Here is a 26,089-nt window from a genome sequence, read left to right as displayed (position 1 = left end):
CTTGCATTGTGCCTGGTTAAGTGTCCTATGTATGTCAATTAGGTCAAGTTTTGTGTTTTTTTTTTTTTAAGATTTTATTTATTTATTTGACAGAGAGAGAGAGCACACGAGCAGGGGGGCAGGGGCAGAGGCAGAGGGAGAAGCATGTTCCCCACCGAGCAGGGAGCCTGATGTGGGACTCGATCCCAGGACCCTGAGATCATGGCCTGAGCCAAAGGCAGACACTTAACCGGCTGAGCCACCCGGCGCCCATCAATTAGGTCAAGTTTGCTCATCACGTTGTTTAAAATATTTCATTACCTTATTGATTTTTTTATGTGTCTATCAGATGTTAAGAGAAGTGAGTTAAATCTGTCTGAATGATTGTAGATTTGTTTATTTCTCCTTTTAATTATGTCAAATTTTACTTTTTATTCATGTGGAAAAATGCTCATGACATATTGTGACATGGAAAAAAGCGGTGCCACTCCAATTTGTTTTTTAAAAGTGATCTATTAAAGGGTGTGGATCTGGAATGGGTCAGACAGACTGGGATTCAAAGCCTGGTTCTTTTGTTCACAGGTTCTGTTACTTAAACTTTCTGAGTCTTGGTTCCATAATCTGTAAAATAGGGCTTAACAATAGAATATTGCATTTACAGGTTGCAAACACGCTACCATTTCTTCCATCCTATATTTCTTGAGCCCAAATCCGTCTCCAGCAACCCTGCCCTTTCTCCACGACTCAGAACAGAAATGTCACAACTCTGTGTCTTCAGTTTTTCTCCCTCCTTTCTGACCCAGTCTGTCGGGCTTCCTGCCCATATGTATTCATCAAAATCTTCTTTCTCAAGGTCACCATCAAACTCCACATTGTTAAATCCAACGGTCAGCTCTTGGCCTTCATCTTCTTTGATGAATCAGCAGCAGCTGACACTATCAAGCTCTCTCTCCTCCTTGACATACTTTCTTTACTTGCTTCCAGAACATTCCACACCCTCCTGATGCCTCCTTAGCTTAGGAACACAGTTTCCTCCTTAGGAAAGAGTGGAACCCTGACCTCTGAACATTGGACCCAGTCCTGGGACACTTCCTCTTTGATCTTCTTCCTCTCGTTCAACATCAAGGCTCTAGACCATGTATGTTCTGACAACTCCTGCATTTCTATCTCTAGCCCAGACACCTCTTCTGAACACCAGGCTCATTCCATTTGAGTCACTGGCTTCTCTCTCAGACCAGCCTCCAATTCTTTACCCGCCAAGGGGCCTCTACTCATGGTCCTCATTGCAGTAACTGACTGCTCTATCCTTCAAGGGATGAGCATTTGAGGTCATCCTTTCCTTCCCCCTATCGCTGTTCCTCTCTGATCTGTCGGCTCGTCTTGTTTCAAAGCATATCCCACCCCCTCACACCCCTCCAGTGCTAATGCTGGTGGGAGCCACCACCATCTCCTGCCTGGTGTCCTGCAATCGGTTTCTGATCAGCTGGCCTATTTTTTTTTTTTTTAAGATTTATTTATTTGAGAGAGAGAGAGTGAGTGAGTGCAGGGAGGGGACAGAGGAAGAGGGAGACAAACTTTACCAGACTCTGTGCTGAACACAGGGCCCAATGAGGGGCTGGATCTCACAACCCTGAGATCAAGACCTGAGCCGGAACTTAACCGACTGTGTCACGCAGGCGCCCCTTATTATCCTTGCCCTTGGGCAGCAGCCAGAGTGACTTTGCTCCAGCACAGATTACGTTCCCTCTGCTCAGAGCCCTTGCTGAGTCCTGGTGCTCTGAGAAGCAGCCACCAAGCTGGGGTGAGCCTGAAATGGTCTTATTAGGGAAACCATTTAGGAGAGAAAATGGGGAAGCCTGGGCGAGCCGTCAGACCAAAGCAGAGCTGGTCCTGGATGAGGAAAGTGGGAAGGATGGCAGAGAGGAAGCCCCGACGCCGCACAGTCTAGGAAAAGCTCAGCAAGGCCAAGGAGTGCCCACGTGAGAGGAATCTTCTGTCTCCTGGGGTGGGAGGCTGTGTTGGCATCTAGGGCCTCTGGCCTCCATGCACCCATGATGATGGGATCCAGAGCGTAGCAGCTGGGACCCCGGGTCAGTCCTGGTCTCTGGAGCTGGAGCTCTGGGAAGCCCATTCTCACAGCTGCTGCAGGCCGCTGAACGTCCCTGCCTCACTCAGCGTCCATGTCAGAGCCCCAACAGAGCCTCCCCGAGCTCTGCCCGCATGGCCTCCTCACACCCCCCCCATCTCCCCCTGTCTTTCACTGGCTCCCATCACACTGGCTGCCTTGCTGTTCCCCGAACACCAGGTGTGCGGTCACCATGGGGCCTTGGTGTTGGCGGTGCCCTCTGCTCCTGTCTGTACCCGTCCACGGGGCCCTTGCTCCTCCGTGCTCTGCTCCTGTGGCACCTTTACAAGGAGGCCTTTCCTGAGCTCCCCTTTAAATTGCAAGCTTCCCACCCCCTCCATGACCCTAACTCCCAATCCGCCTTCTCGTGTCCCTCCATGGGCCCCATGGCCACTTCATACTTTCGTGACTGTGGTTTGTCTCACACGGTAGGTGCTCAGCAATCAAGGGCCATGTGGACAAGTGGAGGGCCCTTCTCACCTTCCAGCTGTCTGGGTTTCCATGGGGCTCAGAGTTTCCCGGGGCACATCGGGGCACACTGGGGCATCAGCTTTGTGGTGTCGCTCTCCCTCCGCGACATTTGGACGCCTCCCCTCAGCTCTGCTCCAGCCTTGGCTGTCCTGCAGTGCTCACTCCAGCTCACAGCAGCGGGGGGAGCTCCCTAACACACCCCCAGTGCAGTCGCTTCCCACTAAGGAGCCTCCGGGGGCTCCCTGCTGCCTTCGTCCGGAGGGCTACCCCAGCCCTGCCTCCCCAGACGCCAGACCCCACCGCGGGCTGCTTGCTGCTGACACGCCAGGACCCTAGCCTGCAGAGTGCCGCTCCTTTCTAAACCGCACCCCCCAATCGCACCCGTCCGCCCCCAGAGGGCCCTGTATGAGTCTCTATGTGCAGGTGCCCACGAGAGTGCAGCTGTTGGGTTTCCTTGGTCACAGGGAGGGGTAGGTCTTACGGGGGGGACCAATGTCTAGAACCCTCTGATTAGGTCTTGGCCCATAGCAGCTGACGTCAGCTTTGGCATCAGCTGGGCTAGAGGGGGGCTGTGCCACTGACTTCACACCTCAGCCAGGGAGCACCAGGGTCAGCAGCGTCACCCACAGAGCCGCAGGAGGCAAAGGACTCGGAGGGCCTGGGTCCCAGACAAACAACCCCAGCCCAGCACAGCCCAGCCCAGCAGTACAGCCCAGCCCAGCCCTGAGCAGCCCAGCACAGCCCAGCACAGCCCAGCCCAGCACAACACAGCACAACCCAGCCCAGCCCAGCCCAGCCCAGCCTAGCCTGATACAGCCCAGCCCAGCCCAGTACAGCTGCATCCAGTCCAGCCCAGGGCAGTCCATTCAGAGGCCAGGGCCGCCTGCTCCCAGCAAGCACACCCTGAGGGCGGCAGTTCCCGTCACCACCAAGGAAGGCCAGGACAGTCCGCACACAGCCTCAGAGGGTGTCCAGTTGACAAGGCCGCCAGGCACGTCACAGCCCAGTGACGCGGGTCACACCCTGCATGCAAATGCGGCCCAGCAGGTCAGGCCTTGTCAAGGGCTTCACTCGGCACTGCTAACCGCTAACCGGCAGCAGCCTCCGCAGCCTCCCCGCCCTTAGCCCCACAGTGGCTCCCGCCCCCAGCATGGCCAACCGCCAGCATGGGTCAGAGGCCCGGGAGCTCCCCGGGCAGGTGTTCCTCGCTAGCTCAGAGATCCCCTAGCCACTGCCCGGCCCAGCGGGAGCACGCAGAGCTGGGGCGGGAGGCTCGAGTCTCAGTCCTGGCTCTGCCACCGCATGGGACCTGAGACATCTCTGAGCCTCTCTGGGCTAATGTGTGACGGGCAGCCCATGTGAGCCGGCCATGAGGGAGAAGGGAGCCACCTGTGGGACTCCAGATCTGCTCCCCTGCCTAAGTGTCAGCAAGGAGGCCCTTTCTTCCCTTCACTCTGACCAGACAGGTCCAGCTTGGAGGGGCGGCCAGCTCCGTGGAGATCCAGGTCTGGGTGGGCAGGGGTAGGGGCGCAGGGATGCTAAGTGACAGATGCCTGTTCTGCATGCCTGGCTTACTGGCCGTGGCTGGCGCTCTGGGCAGGTGTGAAGACCCGATCAGCTGGAGCAGGCCCTGGCCATTGCCTTCTACTGGACATGGGGCTTCTCTTTAGGGCGGTCCCACCCCTTCCCTACCCAGAGGGAGGTCAGAAGCCCCTCTCCTAAGACCAACTTTCTTTCTGACTCAGGGCCCCTTGAACTGATCCCCAGGGCTGCTGGGCCATTGCTGTGTGTGATGCCCTTGAAACAAGGGGCTCCCAAGCACCAATGGTTTATTACATGGGTTTTCATGCACTGCTACCTCTCAGCGCCTCCCTCCTCCCCTCCCCACCCCCTCCCCTTGCCTCAGAGCACCACCTGTCTCTCTAGCCTGCCTCGGCAACCCCTGCTTGCCTGTTGCCAGGGAAACCACCTCCTTGGCAACCAGCCGGCATCCATATGACATGTACATGCGGAAAGGGAAGCTTCCTGCCTCTCGCTTCGGCTGTTGGTGGCTTGGCTCCGACAACTGCAAAGAACAGCATTTGCTCCTCGCACGGGACCCTGGCGCCCAGCAGAGTCTGAAGGAGGGTCCAGGCTGTGACCGCAGAGAGGGGAAGGAGGCATCAGGCCCCCCTTGACGATCATTCAACTGATGATCATTCAGCAGTTATTAAGCGCCTACTATTTACCAAGCCCTGTGCTGGGCCCTTCACATGCAATATCTCATTTAATCATGCTTCGAACCTGCAAGAGAAATATGACGATTCCCCTCTCACAGATGGGGAGACAGAGAGAGCCTCGGGAGCTGCCCCGGGCTGGCAGGTGTCAGGGCTGAGAGTGAACTTAGTCTTGTCTGATTTCGAAGCCTGGTTCTTTCTACCATCCTGAGGCCTCTGATCGGGCTGCTCATAGCTGGGCCAAGAGTGAGCGTGGCCCCAAGACACACAAGCCGGTGAGCAAAGAGCTCATAGTTCGTACGGGGCCATTGTCTGAGTGTGCCCTCAGTGGCCCAGAGACAAACCAGGTACAGCTTGATGGGAGAGGTATGTGGCCCCCGTGGGTGCCCAAGTCATCCGCGGGCACAGGCCGAGGTGGGGGTGTCAAAGCAGTCCTAGAGGGGAGGATGGGTGGCCAGGACCCTCACAGGGGCAGGAGCTTTGGACCCGGAGAGTGAGGACAGATGCCAGGCAGCCATCCTATTGGAGCCACGGCCAAGGTGTCATGGCTGAGGCTGATGGCAGCCAGGGTCCTGAGGGCCTCAGGACAGGCAGGGACTGTGGAGTGGGCCTCAGCCCCTCCTCTTGCTGCCAGGTAGAAGCGTGGAGAGGGCCCACCTGGGCTGAGCCCAAGACTCTAATACAGCCTCGAGATGGTATGAGGCAGGCGACAGGGGGACACAGAGGAGTCGCCTTGAACAAGCAGGGACAGGGCAAGGTGGCTCTGCGAGAGAGGAGGGCAGGTGCAAAGGTGTGGCGGTGTGGTCGTGCATGACGTGGCTGGGCCAGGTGGCCATCCCCTCACAGGCTACGGCCCAGCAAGGGCTCTGACTGTTCCCTGGGCTCGGCAGGCAGGCCTGGCTGCTGGCACCCAGTCCCTGCCCCCAGTTCACCTTCCTCTGACTCTTGCCCTCTCCTGCAGGCCCTACAGCGCAGAGACACTGAAGTCTACTCCTGCATCCAGAACGAGGCCAGCAGCCTGCCCCCGACCCCGAGTCTCCTCTCCCAGGTATGCGGGGTGGGGGTGGGGGCAGCACGCCTGGGTCCTCTCTTATTCCATCCGCCCTTCTCCTCGTCTATAAAATGGGGATAAATAGGACCACAGGAGTGAGCCACTTGCAGCTGAACCCGAGCCCTCTCCCCCAGGCAGGTGGACTAGTGGTTAGGAGGACCCGAGAGTTTGAAGCCCTGTTCCATCCCTTCCTAGCTGTGCAGCCCCGGGCCGAGGGGCTCCCCTCTGAGCCTGAGGCCCCTCCTCTGTAACTGGGGAGCCTCAGCACTCAGCTCATAGATTTGCCATGAAGGTCGAATGTCATCCTGGGACCAGTAGGCACCTGTGCAGTGTGAGCTGTGTCTACATGGGCCAACCAGGCAGGGGGCGTTGCTAGGCTTCTAGCTGTTCCCAGGCTGGCAGTGGCTGAAGTTGGAAGCTAGAGTCTGGGCTGGTGCCAGCCTGGGCTGGCCCGGTCAGGCCTCTGTTCTCATCAGGATGGGGCCTGAGGCACATCACTTGATCACCATTCCCTCTTAAACCCCACTTTGCTCATCCATAAAGGGGATGAGTGACACTTTCCTGCAAAACCAGCTGCCCTGAATTCAAATGAGTTCTGGGTTAAGTAATGTCTACGCCAGAGCTTTTGGCCACCATAAAGTGCAAGGGGTTATCAAGCTGACACAGGGGCCATGGGTGGTGGGTGGGTCCACGGACACCTTGGAAGAGGCGTCAAGAAGTGAGGGGGCTGGCACGTGGCCTGCCGCAGCCCTGGGGGCCCAGGCTGGCATTGTTTGTTGACTCTCCTCTTCTCAAAGCGCTTTCTGTACTCAGCCCTGAACTTGGCCCTGACTAGAAGCAGGGCTTCCCCATGCTGAGACCCCCCAAGGATGTCTGGGCCGTCCTAGGCAGTGTCCACCCTGTGCCAAGCCCTACGGCGCTGGCCAGGACGGCTGGACATGGCCCTGCCCTCCAGGAGTCTTGGGTCTGCAGGAACAGGCGTTGACCCAACAAACAGAGGCATTTGCAGCCCCCTTTGAGGGGTGTGCTACAGGGAGGCACCTGACTAGGGCTAGGGGAGGGGGCTGTCAGGAACCCTGAGCCAAACCCTACAGGGTAAGTGGGAGGTAGCTGGGAAACAGGTGGGGGTGAGGGAGCCCCCCAGACAGAGGAGAGAGCATGTGGGGAGGCCCGAGGGGCTGGAGGGCAGGGAGCGAGGGTGGGTGGAATGGAGGGAGAAGAGGTTGGCAGGGTGGCCTTGGGGACATGGACAGGCCTCCCCGTCAAAGCCGGGCAGGGAGCTGTCTGTTGGCCTCTGACTAAAACTAAATTAGTCCAACATTGTTCTCTTCCCATTGCTTTTTTTTTCTTTCTTTCTTTTCCCAGGAGAAAGTACACGGATTTACAGATGACAGTGAATTTAACATGGTCTATGAAAACCTCTAGGACGAGCTCCACTGGTCCATAAGTAGCCCCAGATCCGAGGCCCCATGGCAGCCCCTCCCTCCACAGAACTGGTCCCGCACCAGGAGCGAGGCCCCAGGGGTGCCCCATCACCTTGCCCCCACATTAGGGCACTTCGGCCTTGGTCTGCCCCCTACGGCCGTTCTGTGCCCCAGCCATACCACTGAGCATCTCGCAACTGGCCTTCGCCAGGCTCTTCCCTCCGGCCCCCCGCCCTTCCTCAGTCTCCCTGGGCTCTCCTGAACACCACCCCTCCCCAAGCCGTCCACACTCTCTCAAGTCCCACAGGCTCTCTTGGCGCCGGCCTGCACCACAGACCCTAAGGCCAGCCACGCGCTCCTCACGTGGTTCCCAGCAAGGGACCCTTGTCAGTGCTGTGAGCACAAGCATCAGCGGGGCCGAATAAAGGAATGGTTACACAAATGCCCCCTGCCTAGCGGGGTCGAAGGCATAAGGCAGCCATGCAAGGTGTTGGGAGGGCAGGGGGCTGGGGGGAGGTGTGGGGTGGGGGCGAGAAGGGAGCTATGCAGAGGCTGGGCTGGGCTCGGGGACAGAGCTGGAGGCCAGGCAGGTGGCTGAGTGGAGGTCATCAGGCTGGGGGCCTGGAGCCGGGAGGGAGAGGAAGGAGATGTGGCATGTTTGGGGCAGGGGACGGGGAGATGCTGGCCAAATGGGCTGGACCTCCTGAAGTTCTCCATCCCCCAGCAAGGACCCCAAGGTTGTGTCCATCAGCCTGCCCGTCTGCACTCACCGTTTTGTCACTTCTGCAGCCCTCCTCCAGGCCTCAGCTGCTCCTCCTTCCCCCCTGAGCCCCAGTCCCCCAGAGCCCCAGTCTGGCCTACCTGGATCCCACCCACCTGCCTCGTGTGCCTGGCCCAGTTCTGGGAGGCCCTGTCCTCACGCGGTCTGGCTGCAGGGCTCGGTGCCTGGGGCCCCTCTGGCAGGCGGATGGCTCCCTCGGTGTTGCCGGAGCTGAGGCCTTGTGTAGACGGTGGCCCCTCGGAGCTTGCACAAGGCCATTTCTGTGGCTCCAAGCGCTCATTTCTCCCTCTCAGCAGCCCTGCTGGTTTCCATGTCACAGGCAGACCAGGGCTGAGGGTGGGGAATCTGCTCCTTCCTTCCTCTGCTCTCCTCTATCCCTGCTGCTTTCTACCAGCTCATTTGTAAAATCCTTCCTCCCACTCCCAGGCTGCCCCAGAGGTCCTTGAAGGGCCCTTGGACATAAACATGTCCAGGGACAATAAGGGGCCTGAGGCACAGGCCCTGACCCTAGCCCTGAGCGGCATTGGGCCACCAGTTTGTGGGCACCCAGAGAAAACCTTTATGGGATCAGGGTGCCTGGGTTGTGCAGTTGGTTAAACGGTTAAGCATCCGACTCTTGGTTTCGGCTCAGGTCTGATCTCAGGGTCGTGATCTCAGGATTTTGATCTCAGGGTCGTGGGATCGAGCCCCGAGTTGGGCTTCATGCTCAGCGTGGAGTCTGCTAAAGTTTCTCTCTCCCTCCCCCCCATGCTTGCGAGCTCCTGTGCACTCTCTCTCTAATAAATAAGTAAGTCTTTAACAAAACAAAGCAACCCGCATGGGATCACATCCCTCCTTGTGCTCAACAGTTCCCACCTTCCACAGTTCCCCCCTCACTGGGAACAAAATCCTAACTCCTCCCCATGGCCTGTGAGGCCCCTCAGGACCAACCTGTCACCCTTCCGTAAACACAGCCTTGCCAGCACAGTGGCCGAGTCTGGTTGGGGGCAAGACCAAGGCCGAAGTGCCCTAATGTGGGGGCAAGGGTGCTGAGGTCTCCAAGGAGCAGGCAGAGAGGCAGGGAGAAGGAGGAGGAGGGTCAAGGTGGAAGGGTGGGACCCTCGGAGGGGCTTTGACACAAGGGAGGGTGGGGTAAGAATATCCTGGGACTCCCAGTGTGGAGCAAGGAAGACTGAGCACCTGTCCCTTCATCTCCAGGACTGAGAGCCCGACGGGCTGATGCAGGGGCAACAGGTGGCAGAGTCCCGGAGGGGGTGCAGGGGGCGGTAAGGGAGGAGGAGGGGCAGAGAGGGCTTTGAACTGAGCTCCTTGAGGGCAGGCTTGTGTGGACTCTGGACTCTGAACAGGCGAAGCAGGGAAGGGCTCCGGACTTGGGAGCCCTCTGGGGCTGGGTGGCAGCTGGCCTTTCTGGAACCTCAGCTCCACCTCCCAGCAGCCGTGGCCTCCTGAGCCTTGGTTGTGGTGACAAGACTGCTCCGTGTGGCTCAGAGAGGACAGATGGGGACTCTCTGCTCCTTCAGAGGCTCAGGGGGTGTGCATTTTCCTCTCCATTCATCCTCCAGGAAAAACAGGCAATTACAGAACAGCGTGGAGGGGGTCTGCTAAACAAGGGGCAGGTGTCCCTCGGGGGATGGGGCCCCAGGTTCTGTTGCCCCCACGGGGAGGGGGATGGGGGGACAGGTCAGACCCGGGTAAGGGGAGCCTTAGACCCAAAGGGTGGATGGCGGCATCCTCAGGGTGGATCCCGGGCCTAGGGCTGGTAGAAGCCCCCCACAGCCCCTGAGGGCCAGGCACCGGGGAACCGCTCCTTCCCACCCAGACTCTGCCCCAAGACACCCCTCAGAGGGGCAGTCGGGCCTGTCGGGGATTTCCTACCGGCTCTGAGCAGAGCCCGCCTGCCCCCCAGGTCACCCTCTGCAGAGCAGAGCCTCGGGCGTCTGGAACAGTGCAGCTACTTCTGACGCCCTCCCCGTCGGAAGGCCTCTCTGGGGCAGCCACTCAGAAACGGCCCTCGCTGCCCCTTCCCTCCGGTTTCAACCTCCAACCCCCTTCTGCTCCTGTTCCTCTCAGGGCTTGCTTGAGAACATCATCCCTGGAAACCAAACCCAGGAACACAAAATAGGTGTGGGAAGCGGCGGCCCCTCCTCGGCAACAATTTCCAGAGGATTCTGCGAAGCAGAGTTTCCATGGGAACACGTGCGGTTCCACACAGAACCTTGGTGGGGCTGGGGTTCCCCCTCACAGCCAATACTGCAGGACCATGGCCTGGGGGCCTCGGCCCAGCACAGCCACAGCGTTTTGACCACCAGCGCTCACTAACCTGAAATCAAGCTACTGGCAAATCTGCCTTTTTTTTTTTTTACTTTCTAATTTAAAGGCGCACTCCATTCTAAGGATGCCTCTGGGATTTCCAGGATGGATTTTTATGTAGCTCAATAGTTTCCTTGGCAGACCGCTCAGCCAGGAGAGGTGGGCCGTGTCCCCAGCCCAGCCAGGCTGACGAGGCAGTGTCTCTCTGTCCCTCTCAATGCCAGGGGCCATCACCCACCTGAGGGGCTTCCTCACACCGGGATTCAGACTCCACGAGTTGGGAGCACCAGCAGGAGGCGCTGGGCCACCTTCCCTACCAGGCTCCTTCCTTGACCTGCAATCCTAATTACCTAATTAGGGCCTGCGAGCCCTGACCGAGTGCGGGTCAGGCCCTTACTCTCCGCACTCGGTATTTTGTGTGTGTATCTGAGCGGGTGGGGGGGGGCCTAACGGGCATCACGCAGGGGGTAAAATCCCCCCTGATGCTCCTGCCAGTCCCAGCCTCCAACCCAGGCTCCTCCCGAGGTGACCCCTGGGTCACTGGGGTGTGGAGTTTCTTCAGGCTGTTTTCATTGCACCCACTTACATACATGCGTATATACGAACACATCAAATACATATGCTTGTGTGGGGTTCTGGAAGCTTAAATGGGATCGTTCTGTAGGTGTTGTTTGTGCTTGCTTTGTTCATGAGCCCCACATGGTGGGGATCTGCCCGTGACAGCTCCCAGAAACTGCCAGACTCCTTAATTACAGCAAAGGATTCCACAGTACCCGTGGATCCCAATTTAACCGGGGCCCGATAAATGGCCTTTTCAGTTGTTCACAATTTCCAGCCTCACAGAAGGTGCTGCAGGGAATGTCCTCGGACATAATTTGCAGAACTTTCTCCATGGGAAATGACGAAAAGGCCTCGCTGGGGCCCACGGTGTGGACATTTACTATTTCAGCAGACAGTGCCAAGTAGTCACGCACAGGGTTTGTGCCGGTCTCCGTTCCTCAAGCTTCTCTCTGCACTATCTCATTTCATCCTGAAAACACCCTGTGCAGTGTTGCAGGGGGAGGGGGGCGCTTGTCTCCCCATCTTACTGAAGCAGAAACTATGATTGAGAGAGAGAGGCTGAAGGTCATATAGCCCAGAAGGGGCAGCTCCAGCACTGAGCTGGCTCCCACTGTGTGCGGTCCTTGGGACCCCATGGGTCATGTGAGGAGAGAGGGGGGTTGCACAAAGTGTCCTAGATGGACTCAGTGCCCCCAGGGCTGGGGAAGTCCTTGAAGGGACAAATTTCTGACAGAGATAGACTGTCAGCCTTACATTGCTCAGAATTGGGGGGGGGTCCTCCTTCCCTGCAGTCGGCCTATCTTTTGGGGGAAATGAAGGCAGGTCTGTAGAGATGGTGAAGCTGGGCCCACCCAGCAGACAGCGCATACTGTGGGGCCTGGCTTCAGGCAGCCTAGACATTTGGATCCCTAGCCTCCCCTGGAAATTTCCGGGCACAACATGCCTGGAGGTGCGAGCCGCCTCTTGGAAGCTTTCTAATCCGGGATAATGCTGCTGTAATCGGCAATGTTTTGCATTTACAACCGTCTGGTTACCTGAAAACCTCCTTGCAATGGCTGTATCTGGAGAGGGTTTAAGTTTACCACTTTGTGCGCCTTGAGGGGCTGAAGAACACAGGCTTTTACTCTGTGCCCCTTCGCCCGCCCCATTTCAATTCCCCAGTGAGTGCCACAGGCCTGGGGGCCCAGGCTGGCTGAGCTCACGGCCTTGGTTCAGGGTACAGCCCTGTACCTGGCTCCCTACAGGAGCCCCAGGCTGATCAGGGGACAGATTTTCTCCCCAGTTCCCCCTCCTTCCTGGGTCCAGCCCACCCGTCTAATCTCCCTTCAACCTCCTCTCCTTCCAGCCCCTTCCCAGTCTCTGCCACCAAACTGATCTTTCAATAGCACAGATCTGACCATGCCTCTCCCCTCTCAAAACCCTGTAGTACCTCACATTTATTCATTTCAGCAAAGGGGCCAAGATCATTCAATAGCAGCAAAAACACATTTTGAACAGATAGTGCTGGAAATATGGACACTCCCACGCAAAAGGATGAAGCTGGACCCCTACCTCACACCCTGTACAAAACCTCACAGTGGCTTCCACTGTCCACAGGATGGAGCCTTGACTCCTCAACCCTGTACTTAGGGGTCTTACAACTCCTTCATTCTTTCAACATATGTCCAGTTCCAACATTGTGCCAGCACGTGTGCTGAGACTGGGGTAAGGGATGGATGCTTCTGTCCTCATGGATCCATCAGCCTCATTTCTGATCAGCTCCCACCGGCCCGGGCACCCCAAGCACCATCCATGCTCCCACCCACAGCTGCAGTTCACCGAGATGCCAAGCTCACCACCTCTGAACCTGTGCCCTTCCCAGTTTCTCGGTCCCAGGGCCCTTCGCCCCATTCTCTGCCTGAGGAATTCCTGCTCACATGCCACTTCCTCTATGAAGTCTTCCTTCAAAACCCCTCCCCCACCAAGCAGTTAACCCATTCCTCACTGCTCTGACCACCGTGAGCGGAATCAGTTCACACACATACCCATCTCCCCCGGTGGGCTCTGAACTTCTGAGCACGGGAAGATGCTGTGTGTTTCTCTTTGTGCTTGACTCCTAGGAGGGGCTCAAGAGCCATTTGTGTAAAGAATAAGGGAACTTTTCCTTTGCTGGCGATTTAGTGCCTCTTCTTACTGAAAGAGGAAAAATGATTCTATTTTCCAGTTTCCAGAAAGTGATCTCTAGTACATGACCCATTTTGCATAGGTGAAGATTGAGACAGACACGGTGCTCCCACCAGAGCAGGGGAGGTGAGGCCAGGAACGTGCAGGGTCTGGAAAGCTGGCACCAGCCCGCCAGACGGGAGGGGCAGGCTCTGCGTGGAGTTGCTGGAAGCGCAGGCACAGGAGAAAGAGGCGAGAGCGAGAGCAGCGGCCCCTGGCTTCACATCCCGGCTCCCAAAGCTGTCAGAGGCTCCGGTCGATGACACGTGCCTGTGGGGCTTGCATCAGGGGCTGAGAGCCCTGTTAGGGCGGTTCTGTTAACGGATCCCAGAAGCCCCTGTCACTGGCAGGGGATGCTTTAGCCGGCTCAGCAATGTTCTGACCACTGTCCCTCGCCTCACCAGCTGGCTGTTCCTCCTGCCTCAGCTGCCTCTAGGCCAGGCCAGACGGCCCTGACCCTGCAGAGCCTGGGACCCTCCAGGCAACCAGCAGCACTGATTCCATGGCAGGGGGCAGGGTGGGAGCCCTGAAGAGGCCCCTTGTGGGTCCTCGTGTTCTGCCCAGGTCAGAGCCACCCAGACAATGGCTGGATTGGTAGGGGAGACTCAGGGCTACTCAGGCCTTAAAAAGGCCCTCTACTCTGATCTCTGTGGACTCAGCCTCAGATGCACCCCCACCTGCCTCCAACAGCCTCACGGCCTACTGCCTCCTGTGGGCAGAGAGCCCTGAGGTGCTGCGTATTGGGGGGTAAAGGCAGGAGAACTGCCCCGTTGACCTGTGAGGAAAAGTCTGGCCAGGGGAACCCCAGGGGGAAGGGAGACTCTGGAACTGAGTGAACAGGTTCACAGAGAAAAATGCTAACTGTGCTGATACAAAGTGAGCTCTGAGCTCCCACACCTCAGCCCTCCTCAGCCTTGTGGAGTGGGTTACCCTGCCTCCCGGGATATAGTGAGGAAGCCAGGAGAGGCTGAGGAGAGAGTCAGTCCCAGGCTGGCCTGATCCTGTGGCTGGGGCTCCCACCCCACAGCTCAGTGCTACGGGCCACCTCTGTCTTCTCCCTGGGTTCAAGCTGGACTGGGAGATTGCGGATTAGGGTTAGGGTTAGGGTTAGGGTGCTCCAAAAAACCCTGCCCTGCCTTGGAGGAGGGGGAACGGCTGCTGATGGGTATGGGGTTTCTTTATGGGGTGATGAAAATGTTCTAGAATGGGATAATGGTAACGGTTACACAGCCCCGTGGATATGCTAAAAGCCACTGAATTGTACGCTTTAAAACCCAAAGAAAATATATTGTCGGCTAGGCTATGGGAGCCCCAAAAGGAGTGAATTTCATGATATGGAAATTATATCTTCATAAGATAAAACAAAAACAAAAACTGCCCTGTTTAAACACTTTCTGTGTCTCCTGTTCATGACCCCCAGGACAGAGGACAGAACACACATCACACGTGTGCATACACACACACTTCCCTGGGACAGTGCCCGAGTCCGCAGCCCTCCAGCCCTCCAGCCCAGCCTGCCGCGCCCCCTGTCCTGCCCTTCCTCCCTCCCTCTTGCACAAGGGTCCTTCCAGGCTCAGGGACATGGAGTTCTCTCTGCCCACTGTGTACTTAGATGCCTACTACGTTCTTATGAGGAGCTAGGCACTGTTCCCATTTTATAGATGAGGAAACGGAGTATCAGGGAGATGTAGCAACTTGCCCAAGTCCACACAGGGGGCAAGCAGTAAGGCTGAGATTCGGGCCCCAGAAGTGACTTCAGAGCCCGTGATCTGAACCTCTTTGCTCAGTGGCCTTCTGCCATAGGCTGAACAGTGGGCCTCCCTGAGATGTCCACATCCTAATTCCTGGAACCCATGAATGCCCTTATATGGCAAAGACTCTGCAGATGTGATTAAGGATTTTAAAAATGAGATTATCCTGCTTATTACAATTTACAAGTGTTCTCATAAGAGATTATAGATGGAAGGCAGAAAGCAATATGAGGATGGAAGTAGAGAGATTGAAAGTTGCTGCACTGTCGACTTTGGAGGAGGACGGAGGAAGGGGCCATGAGCCAAGGAACGCAGTTCTAGAGCTGGAAAGGGTGATGAGGCAGATTATCCTCAAAGATCTGGAAGGAGCGTGGCCCTGCCAACCCCTTGGTTTCAGCCTGGTGAAACTGATTTTGAATTTCTGGCCTCCAGAACTGTCAGAGAATAAATGTGCACCGTTTTAAGCCACTGAGTTTGTGGTAACTAGTTAGAGCAGCCATAGAAAACTAATATGCTTTCCCTTCTAGAAGGGCCTATTCAGCCTCCCAGGCCCCCAGTCAGTGGCTCCTCCCTTCTCTGTGCTTCTTGTGGTTGCTTCTCACAGCTCCGACCCTGGAGGTTCTGCTGCTGCTCTGTGTTTACCCCAAACCTGGACCTCTTCTCTCACTCCCAGCACTGACATTGCCAGGCTGGGGCCATCCTGCAGTTGCCTAAGAGTAGGCACTGGCTCTGGGGCATGGCAGAGGAGGAAACTGAGGCTCAGAGAGGGGCAGTGAATGCTCAAGGTCACTCAGCTAGCAAAGGGCAAGGCCAGGTTTGAACTTGGACCTGGCTGATTCTAGTGCTGGTGCTCCTAACAACTCCTCTCCCAGTGAACACTCAAGAAATGTCCCTGAATGAGTGTCCCCAAATGAGTGACCCTTGATAAATGCCCCCGAATGAGTGACACTCAATAAATGTCCCTGAAAGGCAGGCAGACACAGAAACCCAAAGAAAATATATTGTTGGATAGACTATGGGAGCCCCAAGGAGAGTAAACCAAGCCTGAGCTAACCAAGGAAGAATTCCTGGAAGAGGGGACCTTGAAGGATGAAGGCATTCCAGATGGAAAATATCATGAGCTAAGGCCTGAGGATGGCAGAACATGTGAGGTGCTTGGGGGAGCCTGGGGAGATGCCACCAGGCCTAGGTCGTGAAGGGCCTTGGATACCAGACTGAGGCCTGGGGGGCACACAGAAGTTGGGGAGCAGGAGAGCAAAATCCCCTACGTTGTTCTTTAGGCGACAACTCGAGTAAATGGCTCAGGGGAGGCTGGCTTGTTTCATTTGGAGCCCAAAGCGAAAGCTTTGGGACTGGGACTGAGGCCAAGGAGGTGTAGCCTGGGGCAGGGGACCAGACTCTAGAGCCACTTCGGAGGGGAGGGGACAACAAGACCTGGTGATCTACTGGCCTCAAGCATCCATGCCCCATCCAGAGGACAGAGGCTGGTTTCAGTAAACACAACCAGACGTACAGGAGTTGAGCACCAATGTAGGGAGAAATCCAGGCAGCAACTAGGGGGAGGTGTCCTAAAGGTAGCCAAGAGAACGGATCAGGACTCAGGGGACAGGTTGAGGCAGCAGACACATGGTGAGCAGAAACTGGGAAGGCTGTGGTGGCCATAGCTGTGGGGGGAATGAGGTAGTCAGGGAAGGTGTGCCAAGAGGTGACCAGTGCACCCATGGTCAAGGACTCTTAAGGAAAGGTCCTTTCCCTCCTCTGCTGCTGCTGCTTCAGGGTACCAATCCCAGCACCCATCTGGGCCCGTATGAAATTGGACCTTTCCTGATGGGCTTCACTTTAGGGAAATCTGATAACAAATTCTAAACCAATAAGAGCAAATAAATGAGGGGTGATTACTGACAATAGAAGAGGGTACACCACGGGGTGCCTCCAAATAGCATCTCCTCCAGTACATTTTAAGTGCTTTATAGGTCATTAACTACTTGACAGAGAGAGCCTAACACTTAAAGCAAAGAATTCTGCGCCTCTGCCAGGGAAAATCAATCAGAAATGAAGATCGAGCATTACTGATGTTAAGATATACTGGGTGGGCAAACGGGATTCGATTTACACATAATTTTAAGGCCCTCTCCATTGTGTAAAGTGGGGCACACTGGTATTTGAGGCCATTTATAAATCCGAAACTTAACCCTCCCTGCCATTTTTTGTTGTTGTTATTGTTAATGAAATATTTTAAAGACATAAGAAGTACAGAGATGAGCTTAATGTCTAAGCCCACCACCTAACTCTGTCAAATAAAACATTACAGCTATGGTTGAAGTGTCCACTGTTTAAAAATGTTACTTGCTTTTTCTTCATGTCTTTTCAAATCCCTTCTGTCTTCCCGCCCCACCTCTTCAGGGAGACCAAGGCTGACCACCCATTCCTGCCCAAGACATCGCTCCTTCCTCTGAAATCTGAGTGTAATTACTGCCTCTTTAATTAACTTGGCGATTAATCACCACCTGCTTGTGAAACAGCTTTTATTGTCCTTGTCCATCTCATATGTGGGATGTGGATGGGGGTGGGGACCAGGCAGGCAGGAAGAGGAGGGACAGGCAGTCTGGGCAGAGTCTGCTGGAAAAAGAGGCTTGAGAAAGTGTCATATCAGAGGATCAGCTGGCTCCTGGCTCAGAATAAGAAGCTGCCAGGTACCAGGAACTGAGAAGAACTGAAGATAAGACCCCAGAAAGCAGTGGGCACTAGGAGGGTAATCTGCTGTTGGTTCTCCCCTCTGTCCAGAATGTTCTTTTTTCATTGAGCCTTGTTGCAGGCTGAATTGTGTCCCCCCAAAAGAGATGTTGAAATCCTAACCTGTGAATGTAACCTGATTTGGAAATAGGGACTTTGCAGGTGTAATGAAGTTGAGATGAGGTCATGCGGGATTAGGGTGGGTCCTAATCCAATGACTGGTGCCCTTATAAGGGGCCCTGTGAGGACAGACACAGGGAGAACTCTGTGCCAGCAAGCCAGCTATTCTACATGCCTGAACCTGGCCGTCCAGGCTCTCAGGTAGCATTTCTCTGGTCAATTAATGCTCTCACCCAACTCCAGGAGCAGCTCCTACACCCTCTTTTATCAGAGAACATCTTCTCCTCTATCCCGTCTCAGAGACCACCCTTCAATCAAAAGGACCAGCCTGGGGAGCACCTGGGTGGCTCAGTTAGTTAAATGCCTGACTCTTGATCTCAGGGTCTGAGTTCAGGCCCCACAGCTGGGCTCCACGCTGGGCACGGAGTCTACTTCGGAAAAAAAAAAAAAAAAAAAAAAGGACTAGTTTGGGATGGAGTGGGGTTTCCCAAGGATTCCCTTCTCCCCAGAATAGCATGCCTGCTCAAGTCAGTTTCCCTGTGGCTCCACCCCCCTCCCCGGCCAAAATCCTTCCACATGCCCCCAAAAGGTGGGTAAGATAGCCTGGTTTGACCAGAGTGCTTTTAATGTCTTCTGTGATTTGTGGGGGAGGGGGTGCCAGGAAAGGAAAGGACCCAGAATTTAACATGGAGGTTAGGGATGGCTCATTCACACAGCCACGTACAGTGCGGCCTACAGCATATTCACTGAAATAAGCTTCCAAACCACCTTCTACTCTAATCCATCGAATCTTTTGACAGATGGGAAACTGAGGCCCTGACACTCCACAGTGCTTCGCTGTGTAGAGATCTGAGGTCCCGTGATGTAAGCATGTCCTAGTATCAGCTCAGCCATCACTCCCAGGTGACAGCATTCCTCTGCACGTCCGTCTCTCCATTCTTGAAGGAGAATAGTAATACCATTTTCTAGGGATGTTACCAGCCTTAAAGATAGCTCTAAAAACCTGTATGCGCATTTTCCGTTAATTCAACAAACACATTTTGAGCCCATCCTGTGTGCCAGGCCCTGGGGGATACAGTGGTGAGCACCACAAACCCAGTGTCCCGACCTCAAAGCGCTACCTCTTTGGTCGCCAAGGGCAAAGAAATGCAAAGAAATTATACTCGGGTGGTTGTTTTATGATGGGATGCACGGAAGCAGAGATGGAAAGGCTGCGGCTCTCAGAAGGGCCCAAAAGAGCAGCAGCGGCCGCAGGAAAGAAGAGGCGAAGAATGAAACCAGCAACCCCCACCCCACTGCCTGAGCCCCTGCTTCATCTCAGCCAATCAGGCCTCAGCTTCGCCGGCCGGCCGACCAATCAGAGCTGGAACTGGAGCGCTTGTAGCAGGGCCCGGCTTCCCGCGGGAGGGCCGCCGGAGCCCGCGCGCTCCGCCCTGCCCCGCCCCGGCCCGTCCGAGCCCCGCCCCCTGTCCGCGCAGGCCCCGCCCCGCCGCGGCCAGCAGCGCCTGCCCGGAACCCCCTGGCCAGCGGCCGGCCGCTGGGGCCGAGTATTGTCTCAAAGGCCGAAAAGAGAGGAAAGCGGGGAGATTGGGGGACAGCCACGTGACCGGGAGAGGATTTATACTATTCTTCTTTCGCTGTCGACAATATTGCAAAATGTATGAAAGGGACCGCACCGCCAGGACGGGAGCGTGAGGGCGCGGGCAAGGTAAGCAAACCCCGGCCGGCTTCGCGGGGCGCGGGGGCACGGGGACAAATCGCGGCACCACCCCGCTCACTAAGCGGCTGTCCCGGGGTCTGCGTCCTGGGTCGGTCTCTGAGCCTCGTGAGCCTTGAGCAGTGTAGACTCGGTCCGGCCGCTGGGGCATCTCGGAGGCGGCGTGGACGCGGCCCCTGAGCCGAGGAGTCTTCACTGACCGGGGGGCTGCCGTGGCGCTGTAGTCGGGCGCAGGCGGTCCGACTGAGGCGCCTCCGAAATCCCGAGGTAGTTAAGGCAGTCCGCGTAACTCGCGGCGGTGAGACCGTGGAGACGCGGACTCTGACCGAGGCGCCCTGCAGCGCCCTGGCGGGCAGCGGGAGCGCCGCAGAGCCGCGGGGCGGTGTAGACGCGCGCGGGGGGCGGCCGCGGAAAGTTTGCTGGAGTGCGCGGGGCGGGCGCGCCGGGGGCTGGGCGCAGACGGAGGCGCGGGGCCAGGGCCCGGGCGCGCGGCCGGAGAGTGTCCGCCGCTCCCGGCCGCCGGCGCCGTGGGGGACCCCCGCGCCCCGGCCCCAGCTGCCGCCGCCGGGTGGAAGGGGCCGGGGGTGGGGGAGGGAGGAGCTGAACCGAGCGCGGGAGGGAAACGAGAGGAGATTGACTTCGAGCCTTTCAGACAGGTTCCCGAAGCGCCCGCGCCGTGCCCGCTGGAGCCCGGGGTCTCTCCAGTTCACCTGGGAGGAATCTGACGGGCAGAGGCCCGCTTTCCGACACGACACACGCTGAGGGGACTCAAACCCGGTCTGGTCCGAGCCCGGAGCCCAGCTCCTTCTCTCCTTCCACTTCCGCCTCAGTGAGGAGACAGGCGTGGTAGTGGGGGGGGGTGTGCAGATGGGACTTGGGGATGGGGTGTAGGGAGAGGATTGGGACTCCTGGATCTGCCTCCCGCTGCCTCTCTGTGGCTGGGGGGGTGGGGGGGGGGCCCTCAGCACCAGGTGAGGGAATGAATGGAGGAGGGAAGGCAGCGGTGCGGAGGAAGCCTATTGGGCAGGTGATGCTAGTCCCCGCCTACCTGGTCCCCAGGCTTGCTGTGCCTGGGGCCGATAGAGTGGGCCTGTGTGACAGTCTCCTGTAGGGGAAGGAAGACCCCCAAACCCAGCTTCTGCCACAGGGGGAAGGCAGAAGGGAGCCCAGAGGAAGGAAGAGATACCTGCACACCCAGGGTGGCTCTTGGGGTGGCCCAGTCCCATCGCCCATTACTCCCTGTGACTTTTGCCCCCATTCTTACTCCTACACCCTCCGAGTCTAATTCCTGTACCGCAGGTCCTTTGCACGTGTTATGTATTTTTTTGATCAACAAGCAGTCATCAAACATCCCAGGTACAGGCAACTCAGCGGTGAACAAGGCCGACCTAGTCTGGGACTTCCACAGCAGTGCAGGGACACAGATGATGAATAATAGTCCAGGAGGGAATGGGGCATGGGAATGGGAGGCAACCTTGGGTGGGCATGAGGAAAGGCTTCTCTGGAGAGGCGACAGTGAGTCAGAGGGATTCATGCCTCCTCAACCTTTGGGCCCAGTCACCTTTTCCAGGAAGGCTCCCCTGACCTCACTGACCTGATACTTCTCCTGTTGACAGGCTGTCATAGCCTGGGGACCACTCCTTCCATGGACATTTTTATGTCATTATTGGGTTAATATTTGTTTCCCTCCATCAAATGTGTCAGGAAGGCAGGACCCAAATTTCTTTTGAGTAGAGAGCAGACAAATCGAATAAAGGATGGGTAGAATTTCCCCAGGAAAACGCAGGCTGCTCAGCCAGGTCAGGCAACTGGATGGGAGAAACTTTTCTCTCTCCTTCCCTGGACTGAGTCCTGGGCTCCCCACCCATTTGCAGTTCACAGAACCAAAATAAAAGAAACCAGCAGGCCGAATGAGGAAGAGAGCAGGGAGAGCCCTGGCACAGATGGCCCACTGAAGCTCCAGGGCTGTTCCACTGCAAGGGAAGGGACCTGTGGAGGGGGAGGCCAGAGGACAGGTGCCTGTCCTGTTCTCTGAGCTCAGGTTGACCTAGTCCTCAGCCCAACCTCTGTCCCAGCTCTGGGAGGCTTCATTTCCTTCAAAGGCTACTCTGGAGAAGGTGGTGGCCAGCAGGGTCCCCCGGATGGCCAGGGCACAGGGCCGCAGTAACTACCTGGCCTCTCCTGCCCCTCCCCCAATCTGGAGCAGACAGGACCCAGGGTGGCACCTGTCTGACCCAGAGTCAGGCCTCTGGGCCACAGATAGCTGCCCAGGTTCCCCATCATTCACTGAAACTCCTGGCTGGAAAGTAGGACTCAGGCTTAGGACCGACTCTTCTTATTTTTCGTAGTTTCCACACTCAGTGAATTTCTCCCTCCCCTGGCTCTGTCAGACCTGTGCTCCTGGCACCTTTCCTGTGGCAGATTATGCTCTCACAGATGCCCAACAAAGCTTTTAGCTTCCCCCCCTCCACTTCGGGGGATTGAGCTGCCTCCGTGCACGGCTAGAGAGAGTGTCTGCATGGTTTATTCAGGCTCTGGCAGGGACGGAATAAAAGCGGCCTCCTCACCCACCCAGCCGGCCAGCCCTCCTGACTGGAATTGCTTTAAAAAATTAATTTGCAATGATTTATGTCCTTCTGTTCTGTGGGGATCACCAGCATTTAAAATATGTATTTAAATCAGATTCACTGCTCCCAGGTAAACCTTAACCTCCTCCCCCCACCCAGCGGCAAGAGCCCTGGATTTGGAGTTGGCGAAACTCAGAGGTTCAGGCCAAGTTCTGCTAATGACAAGCTGTGTGACCTTGGGCAAATTACTTAACCTCTCTGCGCCTTCATTGGCTCCTCTGGTAACTGAGGTTAATGATAATCCTTCCCTCACAGGGTGTTGTGAGGATTAAATTAGATAACGTTCAGGGAAGAGCTGTGCAATGCCAGGCCTGTGTTTTCTGTTCCCCGGTACAGGCTGTCCCGCTAATTAGCCTGGTGACCTTGGGCGGGCCACTCAGCCACTCCTGGCCCTCAATTTCCCCCTCTGATAAGCACAGGGGTTCTAGGAGATGAGGCCACAGAGCGCCCCCCCCTTCCATCCCTGAGCCCCCGCTCACCTCCTCCAGCCCTCTGCCAGACACCCTCCCCTTGGCCGCCCTCTTTTTCATTATCCAAGCACTCGGTTCTAATTGGAGATGGCCCCCTCCCCAGCTGCCTCTGCTCGCGGGGTTTGGGCCCCAAGGGCCTGCAGTTCTTGGCTCATTTTCAGGAGCAATTAGCCGTGATGTCACAGGCCTCCGTGGTGGCCTCAGTGGGCGTGTGTGCCTGGAAGCCTGAACGCCACCCTGTCTGTGGCCTGTGGGACTCCCCCAGGCCAGGGGGGTCCCCATTGTTAGCTGTCGAGAGGTGGCTTCCCAGGCAAAGCCATTTCTGTACTTTATGACTCCTTGAAGCCCCGAGCCTCAGTGTAAATTAGTTCTACCCTGTGCTTTTGTTGGCACTGTCTGTTCCTTGGAAGCGAGGGGCTTTGTCAGGAAGAACAAAGCTGTTTGGTGTTTTTCTGATTTGGGGGAAGCGTGCTCCTGGGGGAGGGCTCATCGCTTCTCAGTGTCAGTCTGGAGTCCTCGATTCTCAGACTCACTGGTTTTGTTTTGGGTTTTTAAGTCCTATGGCTTAAGCATCACATATGTTTGTGTGAGGGTTGGCTAGGGGATTTCTTTCCTCCTTTTTGGCTTATATAGTGTATTCTGTGGAAGCTAATTCCAGGGACTGAACTTTTCAAATCACTGCTTCAACAGCTTTTAAAAATCTGGACCTAGTTACTCCTGTCATCCATGTGTAAAGGTTTAGAAAAAAAATTCCCAACCCGAGGGTGGGCAGCCTGGAGGACGCACAGCTCCTGGCAGCAGGCACTCACTGTAGACCTGAGGTCAAAGCTGAAATGTCGGGCGACTCTTGGGACGGGAGGTAGGGGGGAGCGTGGTCTGCTCCGTGCCAGACATCTGGATATTTAGAAAACATCTGGGTGGCTGGATTTTTCAGGTTCCTGCCTGACATTAAATACCACAAACATTGAGCCTGCCTCCCGTCCCCCCACCTCCCAAACACACCCAGCCCCTTCCCCCGTCTCTCCTGACGGGTAAGAAACATCCATTCTTTCCAATTCCCCAGCGTTTCCCCCCTACCGGAAATCTGATGGGCTTATGACATCATGGCTGGCTGCTGAGCGATGAAGTGGATGCCACAAAGAAATCCGACATATCAGATGGATTCTGAAATCAGTTTCCCTCTGGCTGTAGTAACAGGCGTGAAGTCAGGAGAATGTGAGCTTTGTTTAAAAACCAAAAAATAAAACTAAGCCTTGTCTTGTATTAAATACAGTTTGTTTGGTTTTTTTTTTTTTTTTTAAGCAAACGGACCTTTTGGATATCGTCCTATTTTAATAGAAATGCTGGTTTTTATGAAACGAAAGCGTCTAATAAATCAGATCGATGCTGCATGTTCCCTTTCGGTTGAGTTTTTGTGTGTCCTTATTCAGTAAGAAAGGAGGAATTGGGAATGGTTTATCTCCCTTCGTTATTCAAATAGAGTAGTTTTTTTGTTTGTTTGTTTGTTTTTGAGTTTTTGGGGGGTGGGGGTTGAAGCCAGTAAAATTCATGGGGTAAATTGCTGGTTTGTGTTTTTCCAGGAATTCATTTTTGTAGAGTGACCTTGGACCTGACCTGGTCTGCAACACCGTATTTCCCTCTGCTGGTTTTTCTGGCTGGGAAAATGTAAAGAGGATGCAGTGAAGCCTGCTTTTCAGTGTCCCCTCGGCGGGGCAGAGACGGGAACAGGGGACCAGCGCAGTTTTGGGGATAAAAAACCCCTTTGAAAGGACGAAGTCAGGAGGGGAGCAGACAGTAAAAGGGCAGCGTGGGAGTGGGGGGATCCACTGTCTTCCCCGCCCCTCCAAAGAGGACATCAGAGCTCAGAAAAGAGCTCCAGACTGAGGGAGCTCACCCTGATGCAGGTCCAGGTTAAAGGAAGCTCAGGTTGGGTGCGCTACGCCCGCCACACCTCCCGCGCGGGCATTTGGAGTCTAACAGATTGGATTGGAGTCCCGGCTCCCACTTGGACAAGCTGTGGGGCCCTGGGCAAGTCATGTCACCTCATAGTCTCTGCCCCCTGTGAACTGGCACAAGGACCCCACCCTGCATTCTGGGAGAATCCATAGTGCCGGACACTTCCCTGATGCCCGGCTACTTCGCAGGACTCCGGGGTCAGCCTTGGAGCCAAGGGAAGCCAGTGTAGATTCTGGACTTTACATCCTGGTTCTGCCACTACTATCTGAGTCATAATAATAGGACCAACCTCATACATGCGGCCATCGTGAGGACTGACATAGTGAGCAATCCCCAAGCCTGAGCTGTTTTTATGAGATGTGCCCCTGAGCTCTGCAGGCAGGTTGCCCGGTAGGACTGTTGGGCCTGGGATGGGAGGGGATGTGTCAAGGTGAGCACAGGTGGAGGATAATCAAGGACTGAATGGAACATTTCTCATCACTCTGCATGGAACTTTCCATGGGTCCCCAACGCCTGCAGGGAATAAAGTTCCCCTCCTTATCTGAGCCCCGGTTACCTCACACCTGGGCCTCATGCATGGGCCTCTGCCCTTGTTCAGAGGGCCTCGCAGGCTGCAGGACACCGCCTTCTTTGGACGCAGTACTAATGGGTAGGTCACATTTTTCAGCACCTGCCGTGGCTTTCTTAGGGGGCACTTTACATGGATTAACTCGTTTGATCCTCACACCAATCTATGCAGGGAGTATGGTTATTATTCCTATTTTAGAGGCAAAAACAAAGACGTCAAGGATCTTGCCCGAGGTCACAGAGCCCAGAGCAGAGCCAGGGGTTGGGCTCTGACACCCGTCCACCTCACCCCAGCTCCTCTGGCTCTGTAGGGCCTTCCTCCACCTGTTTCCCACCTCACCCCTGAAGCTGGAGCAGCTGCCTTCCGAGGCCCGCCCCATCTCTGCCCAGACTCTTCCACTACCCACGCAAGAGGCCATCCTAGATCAGCCTCCCTCCGTGGCATCCAAGGAACTCTGGCACTGGGCACGTGCCGCTCTCAGGCTGTGGCTCTGTGCTTGGCCCGGGGCCCTTGTCTACCTCTCCTAGAGGCCAGGAGCAGAGCTGTAGCTAGCTTTGTGTCCCCCACAAGGCCCTTGCAGGCCAGGTCAGCAGCCCTTTCCTAAGGACCTACTATGTGCAACATGTGGGGACTCATGGCAGGTGCCCACACCGAGCTGGGGCTTCTCTCCTGAACTGCAGACCCATGCAGGTGATGCCCTCTGCCACGTCTCCATGTGGCCGTTGCGCCCTCTCCCTCAGACGTCACCCCCAGACGCCTGCCCCACTACCACATCTTCCCCATCTCAGGTAACGCCACCTCCACTTTCCACGCACTTGCTCAGGCCCCAAACCTTGCAAACATTGTTGACTCCTCCCCTCCCTTTCTCTCCTCTCTCTCTCTCCCCTGAGCTCCTCCCTCATTCAATCCATCACCAAATACCACTGGTTCTGCTTTCAAAATATATCAGCAATTTGACCATGTTCACTGCCCCTGTATGAACGTAGCAGCCTCCTCGTGGGTCTCCTACTTCTCCCTGGAGCCCCCA

At 56.1% G+C, this 26,089-nt stretch overlaps 1 protein-coding gene and 1 long non-coding RNA gene across 2 annotated transcripts in view; both read left to right on the top strand.

The window, feature by feature from the left end:
• Positions 1 to 7,708, top strand: part of NFAM1 (NFAT activating protein with ITAM motif 1) — a 33,561-nt gene extending 25,853 nt beyond the window's left edge. Inside the window, exons 5-6 of the mRNA XM_008702923.2 lie at positions 5,753 to 5,839; positions 7,208 to 7,708. Coding sequence (XP_008701145.2) covers positions 5,753 to 5,839; positions 7,208 to 7,267 — 147 coding nt within the window. The 3' untranslated portion in view covers positions 7,268 to 7,708. The remainder of the gene's footprint in view (positions 1 to 5,752; positions 5,840 to 7,207) is intronic.
• Positions 7,709 to 19,213: 11,505 nt separating this feature from the next.
• LOC121104442 lies at positions 19,214 to 23,801 on the top strand. Its single transcript, XR_005836779.1, has 3 exons — positions 19,214 to 19,432; positions 20,094 to 20,270; positions 23,602 to 23,801. It is a non-coding gene; the product is annotated as an uncharacterized LOC121104442 (long non-coding RNA).
• The last annotated feature ends 2,288 nt before the right edge of the window (positions 23,802 to 26,089 follow it).

This window comes from Ursus maritimus, unplaced genomic scaffold (assembly GCF_017311325.1).
Source record: "Ursus maritimus isolate PB19 unplaced genomic scaffold, ASM1731132v1 scaffold_21, whole genome shotgun sequence".
Classification (NCBI taxonomy): domain Eukaryota; kingdom Metazoa; phylum Chordata; class Mammalia; order Carnivora; family Ursidae; genus Ursus; species Ursus maritimus.
The sequence above is the reverse complement of the archived record's forward strand: the minus strand, read 5'-3'. Positions and strand labels throughout refer to the sequence as shown.